At 38.8% G+C, this 21,261-nt stretch overlaps 1 protein-coding gene across 4 annotated transcripts in view; it reads left to right on the top strand.

Moving 5' to 3' along the window:
- The window catches only part of SENP6 (SUMO specific peptidase 6), a 92,606-nt gene that overhangs the window by 16,106 nt on the left and 55,239 nt on the right, over window positions 1-21,261 (top strand). For all 4 annotated transcript variants that reach the window (XM_084512364.1, XM_084512367.1, XM_084512366.1 and 1 more), the window contains exon 2: window positions 15,108-15,201. In XM_084512364.1, the coding sequence (XP_084368490.1) occupies window positions 15,108-15,201 (94 nt within the window). The remainder of the gene's footprint in view (window positions 1-15,107; window positions 15,202-21,261) is intronic.

The raw sequence follows: 21,261 nt of genomic DNA, 5'->3' as shown, positions 1-21,261 counted from the left end.
CTCCCTGTCTTGAGCCCCATTTGGATTTTTTTTTTACAGCATTGCATCTCTTTCTTCTCAGCCCATTGTTTCAGTGTCCTTTCCAACGTTTTTAAGAACAGGACACCTCATTCACTACAGTGGCATTAACTTCTGGTATTCAGTGGGGAGATCTTAAGCCCACTTGTTGAGAACTGTTTCTCAGAAAAATTGAATTGAAATTATCTTCATATTACCCTGTTTTTTGTCAATCTAACATAAGCAATAAATGGCATGAAATGTTAATAAAAAGAGAAACTGTTTCTTAAAGCATGTGGGAAGATAGTAAAAACCTTAGTTTTTGAATGCTCTGTAAACACGTTGTAATATATTTGGTAGCACATAGCCCGTGCCCAAGTCTGCTTCCACATCATCTCCTTCTGTTTAATTATGAGATAGGATTTTAGGAGCCCAGGCTTGTCCTTGGCTTTCTAAATTGGAAGGCATCTGTGTGCAATTTTCTGGGTTTTAGTTAAAAGCACATCTATCATTTGGTAGCTGCTGCTATAATAGTTTTGCACTAAGTGGGACATAGAAGTTTTGGGTGTAAGTAATTGTGTTGTACAGCAGGCCTCATCCGTTACTTTATGGCACTTGGATTTGGAAGGAAATTCTACTGTCTTTTAGTGGCAAAAAAACACCAAACCCAAATCAGGAACTTGGCAATCTTCCTAAAATAGATCCTTACACTCTTCTTGATGTAAGTGTAAGGATAAAAATAATAGTAATAACATAAATAATAGCATCAATATATGGCTTGCTAGCAAAGATAAGTCAGCATTTTGCAAATGTCTTGCTTGCACAAATACTTCTATAATGAGCCTATTTGGATATTTTAGTATTTTGCTGCTTGTTTTATGTACAGAGATAAAAACACATAATGGATTATTTACTGAAATGATCTAAACAACTACTTTGGCTTTTATTGCTATTGTTTCTGAAAGACTGCACATACATTTCAGTGCAGTATCAGCCTTCACCTCTTCTGTAGGGTTTTAACTGTGTCTATAATTGAGATAACTGAGGGATGTCAAGGTGCTTTGTGTTGTAGCAGGTCCTGTAAAGTGAGACTAATAGCCATACTCAACTTGTCACTTTTAAGGAATGCTTTATAAGACTGTGTGGTGCTTGGGTGGTTTTTTTAGCCATCATCAATTTGTTTCTTCTGTTCCTACTAACACTTTTGAACCCTTTTGTTTGACGAATAGATACCTCACAAGTAAATAGATAGAGACTTTGTGAAATTTGCCCGCTTTACTAATTCAGAAGAATCAATAATTAGAGTCCCTCGAGCAAAGGCTTCAGTGTTTCCTCAGCATGGCTCAGCTTGCTGTGAAGTGATGTTTGTACCCACACTGGCTGAGAAGTCAGGGGCCAGGGGGACTCCGTGCACAGGTCAGTGTATGCCTTGCATGGATGTGTGTGTGCTGCAGAGAGGAGTTGAAGAGTACAGGATAGCTGAAGATAGGAGGCTGAGAAAACAAGATAAAAATGGAGCTCCTGCAGCTGGGGAGGCTGTAGAAATAGAGGGGACAAATTCTTCTGGGGGAAGAAGCAGAAATGTAACTCTTAACTTAGTAGTTCTGGAAGACGCTTCCATTGGAGGAAAAAACAAAGTTGGAATGCTTCTTTCTCTGGGCCCCACGGTTAGTGACTGTTTAGTTTGAAGTTGGAGTTTTTGTAGGGCAGTTACTTTTTGTAGGTTGAAATTTGTCTGATGCTCTCGATTAGTTCTTGCTCAAAGTTAAATATATCTATATATATATGTTATTATTCATTACATAGAAATAAACACAGTGGTAATTTTATCTTCCTTAATTGTTAAAAGCATGTCTTAAGCTTTCTCTTACAGTATTCAACAGCAGTGAATGTGTAATATTTTCAGGTGAAGCTGATCCTAAGCTGTGGTGGAGTCATTGGGTTGGCCAAGTCAGTTGCTTTTTAATGTCACGTTCTCAGGAGTAAATAGTACTTTTCTGAATGGGTGGGTGCTCTGCAGCCTGTGTTGGTGGATGTCATGGTCCAAAAAGAATTACCTGCTAATCCCTATTGCCCTGTCCCTTCACAAATCTGAAATAAAAGATGTTTTTGATTCTGCTGCTGATGCCAAGAAGTTTCTTGGCCTTCAGGAAAAGTGGCAAAGATAATCAGGTGTTATATGGTGAGTTAAAAACAAATGGTGTGGTTTTATTCATTAAATCATTACCTAATTCAGTGATACAAATGTTTAGGATGGAAGCTTTTTTTGGAAAACTACTAACACTATAACTAGAGCTTAGTTCCTTAGTACATACACATAGCTGTGAGATGTCTTTGAGTACTTTAAATAGAATGTAGCAAAAGTGTTGCAAACTTACTTAATTTTCTTGTATGGTGGTGTCTCCCTGCACAGAACTGGGGATTGTGCCAAATGGGATTCAGTCTCTGAATTACAGTGTAGTATAAATCAGAATCCGGAATGGCTAATGGTTATTTGGGTACTGTAACTAACAGGAATAGTTAAGAGCAAATAACTTGAAGTCTTTTTGGTTTTGTTTATGGTGTAATGTCTGCTACGAGTTAAAGAAATAACATTTTGGCAATGCTCTTGTTTGAATAACTTTTTCTAAGTAATCCATGGAAAGAATTATGTTCTAATAATGTATGGGGATAGTTGCTTATTAAAATGATTGTAGTGAAAGCAAGAATGCCGGCGTCTCGTAGCTAATGCACACAAGCAGTCTGCAGCTCGCAGATACTGAATGTGAAAAGAATTCCTTCAAAATAAACTGTCCAAAGAACAGTAAAATGATTGCGGTGTGATGCCGTTGTCTGGAATAAGGTAACGATAAATCGTGTGCGTGGATTTCCTAACGCAGCGAACTGTGACGTTGCTGCTTTTATCTTATCATGCTGCAGCTCCATTTTGAATGTAAAGCTGCACGCCAACTATTTATTGGTTCTCTTTGCAAGGCTTAAAATTATTAACTGGTTTAGGCATAGGGACTAACAGAATGTTTTAAACTGATTAAAGCATTACGTGGTGCAGCTGTGCTGCTCTGAGGGCCCCCTGCCGCAGGTGGGGGAGGTCTGCTGCTCTGTCCCCTCCGGCCTCCCCCAGCATCCAGCCTGGCGGTGTGTCTCACGCTGCCCATCGCCCCAGGGACGGAGCGGTTTATTGCCAGAGAGGTTGAATTTGCTGTGTACTGTCCTGCTGGATCGGCGCTCTGCCAAACCTCTGTTGAATTTGCTCGCTGAAGGGTAAGCCTGAGAGGCAGGACAATGGATTGCTTTGGGGAGGGCGGCCGGCCTCTGTGTGTCAGGAGTAGGACGTTCCCCCTTCAGTCTCTGGCGAGCTGTAAAGTCAGCTTAAGGTGCAGTCTGGAACTTAAACTTAAGAATAAATCCTCTTGTGCAACATCAGCTTTACTCTGCCCAGGGAAGTTCAGTTATTTTAAATAACAGGTTGAGATCCGCACAGAACTCGCTGATGGTGGAGGCTGGGGACTGGAGGAAATAAATTAGCAGGCTGTGGTTATTCTTCCCAGGTTGGTCAGCAGGCCTTTCAGCAGGTTTTGGTAACGGGCAAGCACTGCAGGAGGCAAGAAAACAGTTCTCAATGCTTGTCCAGTGACTCCTGTGAAAGAGTAATTAGGAGTGAAAGGAGTCAAATTCAGGATATCTCCCTCTGATCGAATCTTGAAGTGATGATTCAGAAGCCCTGTGCAAAGCTTTCCCATTTTTGTTTTCAGACCGCGTAAGCTGGAGCTGAAGCAAAGTCTCCCCGGTATTGTTATTTTTTATTTTTTTTTTTTAAATAAAACTTGCCACAGAGTTTTTGGGGAATGATAAATAAGGATAGCATTTGGCTGGCCTGGTAAAACACCGTGCTGTGTGACATGATTAATATTATTTAATCTTAGAAATTTATGTTTCTAAGAAACAGCTGTGAAAATATTTGTTATTTTCATGAGAATGTTTTTGTCTGCTGCAGTAAAGTTGTTTTCTCTTGTACTAAAATTCATTCTGTTGATGTATTTTTATTAAAGTTGTAGGATATAATGTTGTGTTTGTTTGGCATGTCCGATTTTTATGGCTCATTTAACAAAATATGAATATCCTGCTGATGACAGAATTTAATACGGCAGTCTAACAGAAAGATTATTCAAGAGCCCATTAGATGAGAATTTGAACTATGCAGTGGATGGTAGGTTTCATATTTGCAATTGCCTTTGTAATTTCTGAGGCTCACTTCTTTTGGAAACACTGCAGTCCATTGTAATTTTATTTCTACCAAGGCTTACTGCTCAAGAGGCACCCTAAGGGTCCTTTAAAATTAAAAATAAATTTTCAAAAAGTGGACTTCTGGGCTGTTCTGGTCCACATTATTATGACTGCATTTGCTTAGCACAGTCAGATGGTAAACCTTTAGGTGAGATTACTAGATGCTGCCATAAGGCAAGTTGGTAGTAACTGAATCTTTACCTGATGGATACCAGAAAAAAAAAAATCTCCATCATGCATGTAGTCAAAAAGCTGTTTGTCATCTAGTGCAGTGCTTACTAGATGGAGAAGGCGCTGCACTTCTTTGGAAGAGTGACTTGGAATAGAAAGGACCGATAGAAACCCAGAATACACTTCCTTAGATCTTGATAGTTTTTTGATGAAGATAAATGTGGGTTGCGTGTTCAGATGAAGATGGCAGAAGCCCATCTCCAGCTGCAGGATAGTCTCTTAAAAGCCCAGTGTTTTGCTTCAGTTGTCTTTTGAGTGATAGCTCTTAAAACAAGTTCAGAATTGGGTGCAGTTAGCAAGCTGACGTGTGTTATTCTGTTATATTAAAAATTACTTGATCAGTAGTACTTCCTTGTTTTCACTGCCATTAAAAGTAATGATTGAGAAAATACTCAGTTTTTCAGGGATGTTACAGTTGTGTGGTTTGTTTTTTTTTTTTTTTTTTTTTTTATTATTTTATTTCTTCCTTTTTAGAAAGAGTTTTAGCATCCTATGATTTAGTTAACAGTTGTCCCTGTTCCTGAAACTCGTTGTGAGGTCTGGTTAACTTTAATACTGCCATTACAGAAATTTGTGTTGTAAATGTAATATTGTAGTTGCAATGCTCTGCCATTTTAAACCACCCCCTTTGCGGCTGCTAATCTATATTGTCTCAAAGGAAAGAAATAGTGTGAAGAAGCTAGAATGCCTTTCCGTGGTGACGCAGTAGAGAAATTTGCAAACATGTTACTGTGTTGATGTTGCCTTTGTGTGTATGCGCACTTACGCTACAATATTTTCTTCAAATTTACTTGAACTTTGTGTAATGGGATTCAATAAAGATACTTAAATGTAATATCTAAGCTTACATTACACAGCCAGCGAAGCCTGCAGAGCTGCTGGGTGACCAGCTGCTCGATGTCTGCTGAACTGGTCTCTGGTTCCCTTGCCTTATAGCTTCGACCATGGAATGGTCAAATGGGTTGGAAAAGACCCTTAAGATCATTGACTCCATCCATTGACCTAACAAGATCTGACTGCAAATGGACTTGAAGTCCTCTTGAAGTCCATAGAGTGCATCTAGTGCATGCAGGAGGTTGTTGTCCATTCTTGTGTTGCACTTCTCTGATTATGTTTTCATATTTCTTTTTAAAAAGATATTCTACTGGATTTTTAGCTGTGTGTATGTGTGCAGGGTCATTTTGTAACCGGTAGAAGCCCCCAGGTGTGGGGCCATACTGTGTGACCCTACAAGTCACCGCAGCAGCGATTTGCAGCCGGGCCAGGCCTGCCAGCTCCATGCTGCTGTCAGCTTGTCCTGCTGCCCCTCCCAGGGCCTGGGCTGGTGCAGCTTTGCTTGTGTCAACGCTGACGCTTCTCTGGCTTTGCAGCAAGTTGGCTGGAGGAGCTAAATTGGCAGAAAACTCATTTTAGAGGAAGAAAATGTGTTGGTGGAGCTAGCCTGCACTCATTTTCAGCCATATTAGCAATCTAATCCAGCTGACCGCCCTCTTGTATGTGTGTGAAGGCTTGCCAGTGTTACAGGGAATAGGGGAAAAAAAAAAAAAACAAAAAAAAAAACAGGTCTTTGGCCTCTACAGAAAGGTAAATGCAAACTGTTCTCATAGCCTAGAGTTTAAATAACTCTTTCATCCTCCTTTCATCCTTTCCTTACTCAGATTTTTCTGAGATGTGCCCTTTTCATTTGACCAAGTTATTGAGGTTTTCTTTGTTGTTTTCTTTTCTGTGTGCTTTTTTTGCTGTCCATTTCAGGAGGATTTTGAACAATTGACAGCATCAAAGAAGTGTCTGGCTTTTTTCTCCTTAAATTACATTGTAGGGTTTCTTCTGTTATATCTTTGCAAGTTATATTCTTGTCATGGAACCTTTCTGGACTATAGTTTTACAGGCGGGACAATGTCTGCCCAAAATACTCTTGCAAAGTTTTCAGGATAATTCTAGAAATGTAAATAATAGAAATTCTTGATTTTTTCCCTTTCTTTTTAGTTATATTGATAAAGTGCTTCATTTCAAGCCGAAGTTCCAATTACTGCATCAAACCAGGAAACCTTCTTAAAGTGTTGGTTGCCTTATTTCCAGGTAGTTAGGCTAGATGGTTAATCTGACTGTATCTGTAACTGCCTCTCAGCACTTTCTAAAAATAGATGACTGTTTGTTTAGTGCTGCTACATACTCTGTTGCACAAGCTTAGCTTTTTTATGAAGATAGATCCCACAGTGCATAACGAAGTCTGAAATCAGAAGTGTGCAAATCAGATGCATAATGCACTGTTTCCTGCCACGTTTTGCTCATCTTCTAAAACTCTTCCAGTATTCAAAACTTGAGATCATGTATGATTAATGTCACATAGTGATTTGCCACAGGAATCACATTCTAGAATTCTTACTCAAGTGTCATCCTCTTTGAAATGGCTTGTTAGCTTTATACATTTCCACATTTTTAGAGTACATTGGCAGTTTAGAAATTGTCCCTGCTCTATCCTAACCTTTTATTCTCCAAGTTTTCTTAAAAAATGGGAAAGTAGATACAGAGAAAATATCTGACTATAAAAATACTGAAGCTTTCTCCTTCCTTTCTAAATTTTTAGTTTGTTTTCCATCTAGCATCAGAGGTCTTATATCGCTGGATCCTTTTGATGTTATTTAAGTTATTTAAGTTCTGTGGAAAGATTGAGTAGGTGACAGGCTTACTGAGAGAGAGAAGAGAAGGAAAGTGATGGAGATGCTTAATCCTGGAAGCATTTGTGATGGTGGTGCAGTTCCTTGGGAGAACATTGGTACCCACAACTGATTACTGTTTTGAGTTTTGTCTTACGATCACATAGGTTGGGACCTGAATGGCTGCTGGTCGGAATTAGGTAGGTTGGAACCTCCTGCCCAAAACAAGACCTCCCCCCCCCCCTTTTTTTTTTTTTTTTTTTTAACTCCTGAGTGAGCCTCCCCATGTATGATGTCCTCAGTCCCCCATCTGCCTTGACAGCCCTCTGCTGGACTTGCTCCGGTGTTTCAATGTCTTTGTTACATCGGTGAGTGCAAAACTGAATGCAGTACACTAGATCGGCTTTCACAAGTGCGCTATGGAGACGAAGAGTTGCTTCTCTTCACTGTGGACAGAACTTCATGTCAGCTGTCCAGCCTTCCTTGCTGTGGGGCTGCGATGTTGACCCATGTTCAACTTGCTGTCTGTTGGAACCCCCAGATCTTCCTGAGACGCTGCTCCCTAGCCAGCCAGCCCCCAGCTGTGCAGCTGCCCAGGCTTGTTCCATTCCTAATGCAGGGCTTGCTTCTGTGATCTCAGATGCTTTTGTTGAACTTTGTAAGCTCATTGTCAGCCCATTTCTCCAGCCTACCAGGTCTCTCTGAACAGCAGCCCTGGCTTCCAGAGTATCAGCTGCTTCCCCCAAGTTAGTATTGTCTGTGAACTTGCCAACTGCACTTGATCTCAACATCCTGAGTGTTGGCAAAGACTTCGAGCAGTATTGGCCCTGGTACTGATTGTCTAGGGATGCAGCCAGCTGGATTTGTCATCATTCTTTGATGGTGCTGGTTTCCATTTGGTCCAGCTAGTTTTCCACTCGCCTTATCATTCACTACAAAGTTCATCTCTCTCTCCAATATAGATAAAAGGTCCCTGTGGGAGACCACGTCAAAGTCCTCACAGAAGTCAAACACTGGCTTAAGTGTTTATCAATTTTATCTTCCCTGACAGCGTATCGTGCTGTGTTCCCACAGATTCTGCTCCTGGAGCTGGGTACTGGGAGGCTGGAGGGCAGAACTTAGCAGAGAAATGGGAGCAGGGGGAGGAGGATTGAGTTCCTTGGCCTTTTCTGTGACTATTGTCACTAGGCTGCCAGTGTCACTGAGTGATATGTGCACGTTTTCCTTGGCAGTCCTTTGGCTGCTGATGTAACTGAAGAGGCCCTTTAAAAGTACTTCTGTATTGTTTTCTGCTTCGATCCCAATGGCAGCCTCTTCTGCTTCTCTGTTGGGACAGTCAGTAGAAGGGCTCAAGGAAACACTGGCTGCCCGTCGTATGGTTACCACCGCTGTCTTACTGGAAAAACCATCAAAGAGGTTGTAAAGAAAATATGTACTTCAAAGCTGTCCTCCTTTGTTAGTTGTTGTTATCAGTTCTCAGAAAATTGTAAAAGTTCAATGAGTGATCGTGCTTAAGCAGTTCTGTGGCGTTGGTTCCGATCATTCTGCACGATACTCTGCGCTGTAAGGAGCACAGTGCACATGGAAGTTCTGGAGGGAAAAAAGGTCTTTGGTCAGGACACGCAGGTGCTTTTCCATCTTTGAACTACGTACCTCTTACAAATGCTTTTTCTTTGTAATTTTTCTTTTCGGTCTGGTAGTGGATTCTTTGTGTTTATCATTGATTTTCTGTTCCAATAGCATTCCTAAAAAGTTTTTATTACTATTTTCATTAAGTATCTGAGAAAAGAAGTTGCCTTCGTATGTAACATAACAATGTTGTATCCATACTTCGTATCCTTTATATAGCATCAGAGCTTTACCACTCAACTGTGTACTTGGTGGAGTATCTCACTATCAATTTATAATTGCTGCCCACTACTGGACATGAATTTGCATTGGTTTTACATCTCTGGGTAATTTAGGAAGAAGAAAGGTAAAGTATCTTTTAAGCAATAGATCTCTGAATGTTTAGCTATAAATGCAGGCTAAGGTATTGTTCCATGGAGATTTTTTTGGCATCAGTGCCTAAAACAGGCTGGTCCTGTAAACCCCTTACCTCTACTGTGCAATGGTAGTGTGGTTGAACAGGTGGGAGCTGATATGTCTGAAAAATAATTCCACCACACACACAGGCACAGACACATGCGTGTGCGTATCTTTTTTTGCCCAAATTGGTCCTTTCTTTTGGCCTGCTCTTGGTAAAGAAACACCTGGGCTGCCTATGCAGGGTGCAGGGCAGGAGCAAGGAGCCCCAGCTTTCAGGAAGTGAGTGGATGTGTAAACCAGTTCGTGCAATGCTGCTACAAAATAATGACAGTGCGGTCTCACTGTGGTCAGACAGTTGACCTATTAGAGCTGATCATATCAAACCTCGAAGATAAAAAGCTAGTTTACACAGAAGCCTATCTGAAAGAGTAAGGAAACAACAGGGAAAGTAAAAACAACTATAAATTATTCCAAATTAGTCACATTTTTATGAATAATCGTATTCTTTTATCAATACATGTGACGACTTCCAATGAACAACAGATTAGCTCAGAAGCATTCTTTATACATTACCTAAATATGATTGTGGATGAAGGGAATGAGTCTGAGTGCATTTAAATTAATTTGCTTTTTTTAGTGTGAATGCTATGGCATCTGCTAAGTTGTCTGCAGTTGTGATGGTCAAAACATTTATAACATAAAGCTTGTATTATTTTTGTTTTTAGACCGGTGTAACTGGAGAAAAAGTATGTACATTTCAGGTCCTCTGGAAAAACTCCTTAGTCCCAAAGCAAACCTTTGGTTTAGCTTTTATGTGCAGGGTGGTGCATAGAAATGCATGGTATCTCAGCAGACTAAAGACTTGTAAATGCTTCTGGGTGTTGTAATAGAAACATTAAGGTCTCTGGCAATCTAATGATAGGAAAAAATTGCTTTCCTAAAGGAGTTAAGGGTGTTCTTCGTGTAACCAATAAGTGTGTGTGGTATCACATCTAGAACAATACTAGAGGTATGCTCTTCTGGTCAACTGTAATACAGATTCACATGGAATGACTGGCCTGACACCACAGAGTACAAGACATACAAGCAAATCTTCCAAAATGCCATCTTCTGTTGGACACTAGAGCTTTACTAAGTACTGGATATGCCACCCCTCACGTCACTGTTGATGGACAGATTTTTTATTTTTTTTTTTTTTTGCAAATGTGCAACTTTGCTCTTATTTCATACAGATCCATTGTGGATATTTTTCCCCTCTAGCTTAGCTATACTCAACAATATTGTTGGATGATGGAAACTCCTGCTAAAGGAGTTTACAAAACCGTGTCAACACTGAGTAACTTAGAGAGGTTAATCTGCTTTCTGCTGTTCTTCCTGCAGGTGTACTTTGTAACCCAAAATCAGTTAATTGGTTAAGTTTTACCCAAAAAGGCAATATGTAGATTTTTAAAAGGATGGCTTCAGGATGTGGTTAAAAACAAAAGATTTAATAAAAACTGAAGTACACTATTCCAGCAAATTTTGTTTAATTGGCATTTAAAAAATGGCATGTAAATGATAATTATTTTAACAAACAGTGAAATGCATGCGATACACCTGTATAAGATGTCCACTTAAATTCCATCTAGTTTCTGGGGGCTCAGGATTCCTAATCTCGCAGCTCAAAAGGGAGCTTGTAGTGAGAGGAATAACAATTTGTGCTTGGTAGTGAAATCTGTTCCAACATGCTGGCTTTCTTGGGCAAAGGGAGAGTAATTGACTTCTGTTGGCTAAGTCTCTTATGGCCAGGTCTGCTTATTTGAATATTTTCACCTTCTGGGTATGAATCTGTCTTGCTGGCAGATGGTGGTATTCATATGCATACTGCCAGAGCCAGTATACTAGTGAAGACTAAAACAGGTTGCAAGTAAATACAGGTTGCAAATTCAAGTCTTAAAAAATAGTTTGAAACAGCATTTCTGACACATGACGTCTTACAACTCTTTAAAAAAATATATCCTATATAGAATCAGGTCCCAAGTGACCATTTAGATCAAGTAACTTGGGTGAGCAGTCTGGTTGAGATGATGATATACTTACAGATTCATATTTTTGGTAAAGCCAGGAATACTAGAGGATGTTAAAATTGATCCAGAGTTGAGTGAGCAGAGCGAGGGCTCCAAGGGTGTTCTTCCACAGACAAGTTAGCTGGTCTACAGCGATGGACTGGAATAGTGCACAAACAGGTTTCTGGGTTTATGACAGTAGACGGAATCCCTGACAATTTGTCTTTTGGGTACGGAGATGGTAAACTTCGTAAGATAGCTGAAGATTTGTAGCGAATGCAACAGAAGAGCTGGTAGTATCAATCCCTGTGATAGAAAACTTAGCACCTTCTGTAGCAAGTGCAGGACCACAAAAACAGCCAATGTCAGAAAAAAAGTTGTGGGGAAGATGGATTAACATATGTGTTTCTTCTTAGGAGAGGGAGTTCTCTTCGGTGAGATGGATTTTCTGAAAATGAAAATAGAGCCAGTCTGTTGGCACCTAAAGAGTGAGGGGAGGCTGATAGAAGTGTAGCAGCACATGGTTTGATGTAATGTACATTCAGTACCAAAAATTACGTCCCCTACTGTGGCTGGTAAAACTCAAATAAGAATGCAGGTATAAAAGACTAAGTGCAATAGTCTGATCTAAATATAAGAAGCATAAAAAAATCTTATAAGTGTTTGCCTTATTTGTATAAAGGAACATAGAGAAATATTTCAGGTAAAATGGGAGAACTAGAAGCTGGCAGAATGAACTTACTTGAAATTAGAAGGAAAATAATTAAACATTGTGACAAAAGGGAGCTAAAGGGGACTAATGGAAAACAGATAGTGTTGGCTAAACAAGTACTCTATATTCCAGACAATGTTCAAGTCAGATCAGACTTAAATGGCTCAAAAAATTAAATGGGATACAGATGAATTCAAGGACTCGGCTTTGGTGAGGCTGCACCTTGAATCCTGTGTTCAGTTTTGGGCTCCTCACTACAAGAAGGACATCGAGGCCCTGGAGCATGTCCAGAGAAGCTGGTGAAGAGCCTGGGACACAAGTCCTATGAGGAGTAGCTGCAGGAACTGGGGTTGTTTAGTCTGGAGAAGAGGAGGCTCAGGGGAGACCTAATTGCTCTCTACAGCTACCTGAAAGGAAGGTGTGGGGAGCTGGGGGTCAGCCTCTTCTTGCAGATAACTAGTGATAGGACTAGAGGGAATGGCCTCAAGTTGTACCAGGGGAGGTTCAGGTTGGGTATGAGGAGACGTTTCTGCTCAGAAAGAGCAGTCAGGCACTGGAGTGGATTACCCAGGGAAGTGGTGTCACCGACCCTGGGGGTGTTCAAGGAAAGGTTGGACGTGGTGCTTAGGGACATGGTTTAGTAGGTGACATTGGTGGCAGGGGGATGGTTGGACCAGATGATCTTGGAGGTCTTTTCCAACCATAATGATTCAATGTCTATGAAGGAAAATATAGCACAGGAACTACTGATTACTTAACCAGGGTGATGCCAACTGTAACCTGTTAGAAATTTATAAGCTGGGTAGATAGCGGACACTGATAGCAGAAGTCTCGATGAAACACTGCCTTTTGGCTCTCCTTCTAGAGGAAACCCTTGTGCACAAAAGGAAGTGACAGTATGCTTCATTGATTCTCTCATGTGAAATTGTGACTCTAGGATGTACTTGTTCTGCAGAATGTTGTGAGTGGTGGTGTTGGAAACTTTGCAGTATGTTCATATATTGAAGTGCATAATATCCTGTAAAGATGTTGAATTTCTAAACTTGGAGGAAAATCATCTGATATAGAAATGCTTAATGCAAGAGAAGACTAAAGAAACCCTTAAACTTCTTGAAAAGGAAGTAAAAGATGCAGCCAGAGGGTAAAATATTTGCAGGCAGCTTGGGAGTTATTTAAAGACACCATATTGAAAGCTTACAGCAAATGCATGCTGCTTATTTAAATAGACTTCAAAAGGCCCCCAAAATGTTGGCATGGTTACACAGCAGGATATGGGTAGGTGTCTGAAATAAAACATTGTTCTTCTTAATTTTTTGCGTGAATGAGGAAAACAGAGATTAATAATAATACAGGTGAATTAAACTTAAAAATACAATGTGGCAGTCAAAAAAACCAACTCTCAATTAGTATAAACTAATGGTGAGTCTTTCTTCAGGCTCGGCAGAAGAATTTCTGGAGTACTTGTAGGGTGCGTAGGCACTGAAGTTACAAAAGGAGGCTTTGGAGAAGATGAGGTCAGCCAAAAACCAGAATTGTTTAAACCCAATTCAGCAACGCTTACAGAGGTCTTTGTGCCAGAATTTTTTTAAGAAGGAATATGGTTATGTCTCAAAACGAAACATCAGCAGAAGAAAATGTAGTATGTCAGGCAAACAATGAGCAAGGCAGCATGATGAAATGGCATTTATCCAAGTGTTACAAGAGGAACTTGAGGATAAAGCAGGAGATGACCACAGCACGTTACTTGTTGGTTAGCATCGTCTTTCTGCTACTAGATGAGAAGGTAGCTAGTGTGATACCACCTTTTTGAAAAGGTAGCGGGGGTATTTGAGGAACTTTTCATTTGTGAGTTTTGACCCTATGACCCAAATTTATACAAAGTTAATGAAGACCAGAATTAATTTGGTCATTCCTTCTGTTGTTTCCTGTGCCAAAGGCTTTTAGGGAAGGTATGTTTCCTCTGGATAAAATGGAAGTCTTACATGTGAACAACTGACAACAGAGGGATAGAGGGCAAAAACGTTTCAGATTCTTAATAGAAGGGGTAACCAGTTGAATTCCACAAGGATCTGTGTAATGAATGCACAAGTAAAAGAAAAAGGGGTTGATGGTGAGGTTGCAAAAGTTCGTAGATGTTGCTAGCTTTACTTGGGTTAGTATAAGTGCTTGTGACTTCGAGCAAATTGCAAATGCTCAGGATTTGCATTTTGTGGGTTGAAAGTCATATATGAAATTCAGTATTGATGCATACCAAGCACTGCAGGTGAGTGAGAAATGGGCAAAATAATGATTTGTCTAAATTGTTGTACACCATGATTAGCTCTGAACTGGTTCTTACCTATCATGAGCGAAAGATGGAAGTATCTAGTACATAACATCAACGCAGATCTCCATAGTAGTGAAAATAGCAAATCCAGCCTCACTGGAGAGAGGATAAAGCAGTCTCACTGGCTAAGGTGACTTAACCTTAATGAGTACTGCTAACTATCCTAGTTCTCTATTCTATAATATCCTAGTTCTCCTTCACTTAAAAATACCTTAATGTCATACTATAAGAAAATCTCCACACTGTTGGATATTGCAGTAGATACATTGGAGATCAGATACAATGTGACTGTTCTCAGGAAGTTCAGGTTCTCACTTAATTGATTCTAACCCTCAAATTTCAGTTAGCATCTAAGTCATGTTGGTGTCAGATGTTGGATTAAAAAAAGCATATTATTTTGAAACTGTATTTGGGGTAGTTGAAAACTGTTGCTTTTATATGTAAAAATTAAGTATGTTTGAAAATTAGACATTCAAACAATAAACATAAGGAGTCTTTGTGCATGTCACATATAGTTCATACCAGAAAACGAACCCTTAAATTTACAGTTATCAGTAAAACAGCTGAGTACCTCACTTGATAATTTTAATAGTGTGCTAACTTACTGCATTACTAATCAAGATATTGACAGATAATTACTTGTATTTATCTAGGAAAATGACTCGCCACTGTGTTGCTGAACTTATTTTCTCAAATGGTAGTTAAATGTTTACATCAACAAAATAAATATTTGGGGAAAATATGTACATCTGGTTTACTCCTCTAGTTTGTGTTGATTAATAACCCAGCCTGAAATCAAGACTTATCTTAACTTGTTCTCATTTCAGCTTTGGATAGATCACAATCCAAGAAAGATGGAGGTTTTAAAAATAATTGGAGCTTTGATCATGCAGAAGAAAGTGAAGGAGATGCAGAGAAAGAGTAAGGATGCTTTTATCTAGGCTATTGAAAGTATAAGTGTCTATTTACAAATAAATATTCTTTTGTAATTTATTAATAAGAAACATTATAATATCTTTAAAATGTTAGTGATTAAGAGAATTATTTGGAAATAGTGATTATTTTAACTAGTTTTACAATATAGAAAGTGTATTATAATGTAAATTTCATTGTCAATGTGGGGTTCACAACATAGAGCACAGTACACTTCAGAAGTGTTGCGACTGTCTTTAGAGCTCCTGTAGAAGTCTAAGGAACACAGACAAGAAATGCATTACATGTAACCTAAGGAAATGGAAAGCAGAGTTTCAGCTTCCTATAGTGGTGCTGTTTTTCAGTACATCACTGTTATCATTAAGGTATTTACAAAAATGTAGGCCAACAAAAAGTTAAAAAATTGTAGGGTTTTTCTCCTTTGTGTTTATCTCAAATGGTAGAGTTAAGGCTGTTTGTGTTCCCTGATCATTTATTTATTTTTACTTAATATGTCTGGATTTTTCCTAAAAAATAATAATAATAAAAAAAGTATAATGTGTGTAGTTAGAATAAATCCTCTGTCCTTGTAACATTTTATTGTTACTTGTATGCTTTCTCGTTCTTAAAGTATTTAATGAATTGTTAACAGAACAAGTTTCTTGTGTGAAGAATGCATGTTAGGTTTATTTGTTGTTCTTCAACATTTGAAGTTTAAAACTAAGTGTAAAAAGCTAGGGTTTCATCATAAGGAGGAACTGAATCCCGTGGTTAAGTACAAAAATAATTCTTACGTGGGTCTCTAGCTTGACCTTGAATAGTCTCAAGAGACCACTATGGAGTAGCACTGTAGTAGGTAATACCCTGCAAAGTACTGTGTGCAGAAGGGAGATAAGACAGTGGATACTTGGGCTGCAGCAGCAGGCTGTACTGTAGTCTTAAAATAAATAAATAAATAAGAAGTGAGTTCAGGAGTTCAGTGAAGTGAGTTAAAACATTAAGAACTTTTGTCAAACCAGAACTGCATCAAAAATTAAGGCCAATTTTTAAATGGCTCTCACACTAGGAGCACTTTAGTTTTATAAAATCAGACATGATTTTTTTTCCTTAGCAATTTTACATCCGTTTCTAGTGCACAGTAATATGTTTTAAGTGTGATGGTAGTACATACAACAACATTTGCATTTTACCTGTCTTCAGAAATAAGTAACTCACATTTGTAAGTGTACCAGTTCTTTAATCATTTACTGCTGTTTTCCATCTGTCTACAGCTGATACTGACTTAAGAGCACAGAATGAGATACATACAGAGAATGATGTTTTTTTATTTTAAAAAAAGGCTTCTGAAAAACTGATTATGGAACATATGTTGTATATAATGGTAACTGATTTTAAGATGGTATTTCTGAATGATTTTTCATTCCTTTAAAATATTCTGTGTGATAAAACAGTTTTCCCATATCCAGCATCAAAATTCTATTAATCACATCAGTAGTTCTTTTTTATATCTGTGAATTATGCAAAACCTTATCTGGAAGTATAGATAAAAGAGTAGCTGAAAATTGATTTTAACTAAAGATCTTGCATATTTTTGCTTATCCATACTCTGATAAGCAAACTTCAAGCAACTCTACTCCCCATGACTATAAATTTTAAGCTGCTCAAGTGTATACTTTTGGTAACACTTGTTTGTGTTTTGTTTTTTTGGCATTATAAGCTTCATGTTGAACACTTTTAAATTTTGCTTTTCTGATTGATACAGTTCTGAATACCTTCCACCCTTAGCAGAGCCATTTCAAAGACTAGCAACTTCAGTTCATACAGTTGTCCCAGTATAAAAATTTATTCTCTTTCCACCACGACTTTGAGCATACTATGCAATGAGTATGTGTTCTTGGGATTCTTTTAATGCCGCTTTTATTGTGCTATGCTGATATTTACTAGCAGTGCTTTTAACTTACTGCATATCTATGTGGAAAAAGCTGTAAATCTGAAGCAAGAAGAAGCTGGATGCATCTCCTGCTTGTTGTTGAGGCACTGGCATTTTAGTGTCTGACCTTATCAGAGTTTTTTGCACTGTTAGTGACAGACACACAAAAAGCTGGTTTTGGACCGGCCCAAGAACAACATTCCAGCACTTAAAGGATTGGCTGTATTCTTAAATTACATATGTGAGATCTGTGCCAATGCTGTTGGTTAATACTGGATGCCTGCTTTGACTGTCTTTCATCAGTCAGATGAACGCAAAATACGTGGCTAATGGCTTTCTACCAAAGCACTTTTTGAAACAGGTAGAATATTTTAAGACTGTGCCATTTAGCTTATTTGGAGTGTGTCATCATGGTAAAGTGTCAAGTAATGGACTCATTATAAAGAAATTTTATAAATTGAAGAAGATTTGGAAAAATAGCACAATCATCCCAGCATAATATATACATTTCAAAATGCTGCTAGAGATGATATTTGGTATGAAACTATTGTTACAGAAATTCAAGGTGGAAATTGGCAAGTATCTTATTGTGAAGTAAATGCTTGCAGTTAATTTTCAGTCCACCTGAAAGAATAAAGTACCACTTCTGATGACTTACTAGATTTGATCTAGTTAGAGTATCAGTCAAGATGATGGCAGGTGACTTGAGACTTCTCTTGCTTTGCACTTGGAAATTACACAGAAGGAGAGGAACCTTTATGTAGAATAGCTGGGGAGTGTGGGGGGGAGACCAGGCTGTCAGTCTAACACAGTGAAGTCTGTGTAGACCATCAAAGAACAAATGATAGAAGTGATGTGTATCTTAACATAGTAGGATGCATGGAAGGATTTGGTTTGCACTATGGTATCCTTTCTGAGCTAATGTTTTCTTTAATTTAAAACAAATATATTTTTTTTCAAATTTATTTAGGAGAATGAGCTACTACTTCCCTTGTATTCCTGACTGAAAAAGCAATGATAATTCTTTTTATTCCTGTTTTTCTGTTTCCAATACTTTTTTCCTTTTAATTCATTTTCTCAAAAAATATATAGATATTTTTGTGTGCCTTTTTTAACCCTGTTAGTAAGGCATCTAATCCCTTGAAGTGATGAGGAACTTCCTGGTCAGAGCTCCCATTAAGTTTAGTGGGTTTAGTTAATGTTACTTTTAATGGCGTGGCATCCTGCATGAGTTAGATAATACTGTTTCTCTTGTGCCTCCGATAATCAGGACTTCTTAAATGTGTTGCCTACCACCAACGTGATTTTAAACTGTGGGATGTATACAGTGTGCTATAAGGGAAAATATGCCAGCCTTTTTGTTTTCATACATAAGAGTTTTCAGAAAGAGATTCCAGTTCTGTTTGCAACATGACTTGATCAGTTTTATCTATGCAAACAAAACTGCGGGCAGTGGCTTCTAGCAGAAGGTCCTGCTGCTGTCTAGGTTGGAGGAGTGGGGTTCACAAGAAGCTCATCGAGTTCGACAAGGAGAAGTGCAAAGAGGAACAACCACAGGCACTAGGATGTGCTGCAGGCCACCCAGCTGGAAAGCAGCGTGGCAGAACAGGACCTGGGCATCCTGGTGGACGCCAACTTGAACATGAGCCAGCTATGTGCCCTTGCTGCAAAGAAGTCTGGTGGTGTCCTGGCCTTCATTAGGCAGTGTTTTGCCAGCAGGTCAAGGGAGGTGGGCTTTCCCCTATGCTCAGCACTGGTGAGACCACATGTAGGGTGCTGTGTCTGGTGCTGGATACCCCTGTACAAAAGAGACATGGACGTACTGGAGAGAGTCCAGTGAAAGGTCATGAAGATGAGGAAGGGTCTCAAGCATCTCTTTGGTGAAGAGAGGCTGAGAGAGCTGGCACTGGTCAGCCTGGAGAAGAGGCTCAGGGAGGATCTCAACAATGTATATAAATCACTGAGGAGGGGATGCAAAGAGGATGGAACCAAGCTCCTTTCAGTGGTCCCCAGTGCCAGGACAGTGGACACACATTGAAACACGGGAGGTTCACTCTGAACATCTGGAAGCACTTCTTCACTGTGAGGGTGGTGACAGAGTACTGGCACAGGCCACCCAGATTGGTTTTGGAGTCCCCTTTGGAATTCACTCTGTTTACCTAAATTACTTTACTAAACTTAAGAAAAAATAGAATTAAGGCATGAATTTTGTTTATCATAAAACTTTAATAGGAGTATAGATAACTTAGAAATGATTGTTCTAATGTAAAAATACAGATCTGTGGTTCCCTGTTCAAAAAGAGATAAAGTGTGAAGGCATATAGTCTCCTCACAGCAGAACACTGAGCTTTCATTTCAGTAGCATTAAAATGTTACTGTGAGAGTGTAGTATTTTTTTTTCCTATGTCTGTATAAATTGCATCTTTTAAGCAGGCAAGTGTAAGCATGTGATGCATGAGCAAATAGACATTACTCAGTTGCTATGTATTCTGCTCGCTGAAAAAACAGCCTTTCTGGTACTGATGCATGTACTTTGCATTCCTTAAAATCTAAAAATACTGGTTCTTTGAAAACATCCAATTCCAAATATTTTTCTAGTCATGTCATCTTAGTTGCATCATAAGAGTTATTCTTGTTCGGTCTGATTTAGGGATTTTTTCAGTCTGTTACCTTCTATTTTCCACACCCACACTCATTGCTGTAATGGTTGCAGTATTGTGGCATCCTAAAGCCATTGAACCAGCATGTATTGAAAATGGTCCTGGTTTTTATACAGTCTGGAGCTAAAAAGGAAATAATACACAGGGCAAAGTGTGTTGGTTAGGTTTACACAGAAGGTAAGTAGCAGGAGCTGCAGTACTGTATCTATTCAGGAGCCTGAGAACTTCTGAAATTGCTAAACCCATTGTCTTCTGATGAAGGGTTGAGAAAGCTCAGTGAACCTCCTTTGAAAGAATAATCTATCCTGAAAGATAGTTAAAACAGCATCACATTATTTTAAAATTGTCATGTTCATGGGTATCGATACAAAAGTACATCTCTCCTATGCTTTTGACATACTGTAATTGAAAATTAATGAGGCTAATGATCTACTACACCATTCTTACTACTATTATGTACCTAGAATTGTTGCAGTCTGTAAATGAAAGGAAAATACATTTCACTAGCTGTTGGCTTTCACATCATTCTTCCTTTATCAACACAAGCTGTGTGCACATTCTATCCTCCTGAAGTTTCAGGGTCTTCAGTTAGCACCCTGTGAGTCAAGATTTTTTTTCTTTTACTTTATTTGATATAAGGATACCTGTATTTCGTAGGTTGGAGGAAATACATTTTAACATGAAGGGAATCCTGCTCATGGAAGAAGTTTTCAGGAAATAAGGGGGTAGGAAAGCACTGAGTGGTTACCTTTTATAGAAAGAGTCATTATGTACATTGTAGTCAGAACATTGTACGTGCAGCTAAAAATGTTTCTCCCTTCCCCTCCATCACTGTTTCTCACTGCTGTGACAAGCTACAGCTGTTCCTGGGACCCCGTGGTATGACTGAAGCTATTCATACATAATTTCTGCCTGAATGATCTTAACTAAGAACCACCCAAACCATGAAATAGCAAGTTGGCTAAAGTTTGTATTGTTTTGTCACAGCCAAGAGAGAAGTAACCTTACCAGGGATGTTGTTGAACAGGTTGCTTCAACTGGAAGCAAGAATGTTAGCCTATTCTAGCTGCTATCAGAATGAAACGTATGCTTGTGTTGTTAATTTAAATCCTTAAGATTTATTGAAAAGAGTACATTTTCATGGTACTGTGGGTTGTTGGTTCTTCTGTTTGTTTTTATGTTCTCTGTTACAGCAGTTGAAGATTACAGATACAGGAGTACTAAAGAAACACATTTTAGTGAACACTTGAGTCAAACTAAATGTGCTATTTTTAGGAAGACATGTTTTGGCAGTAATGGCTATGTGATAATACTTTGTTACACAAATTCTCCTCCCAAAGCATTGTGAATTTTGCAGTTTTAAACCATATACTTCAATTCATGAACAAAGTGCTAGTATATTTTATAGTTAAATACTTCATTTAATTTATGCATAGGGTTATATAGAATTATTTATGATGTTAGTACCATTGCCACAAC

The sequence above is a fragment of the Aythya ferina genome, assembly GCF_964211825.1.
Source record: "Aythya ferina genome assembly, chromosome: 3".
Taxonomy (NCBI): domain Eukaryota; kingdom Metazoa; phylum Chordata; class Aves; order Anseriformes; family Anatidae; genus Aythya; species Aythya ferina.
This window is presented reverse-complemented; position numbering and strand designations above follow the sequence as displayed.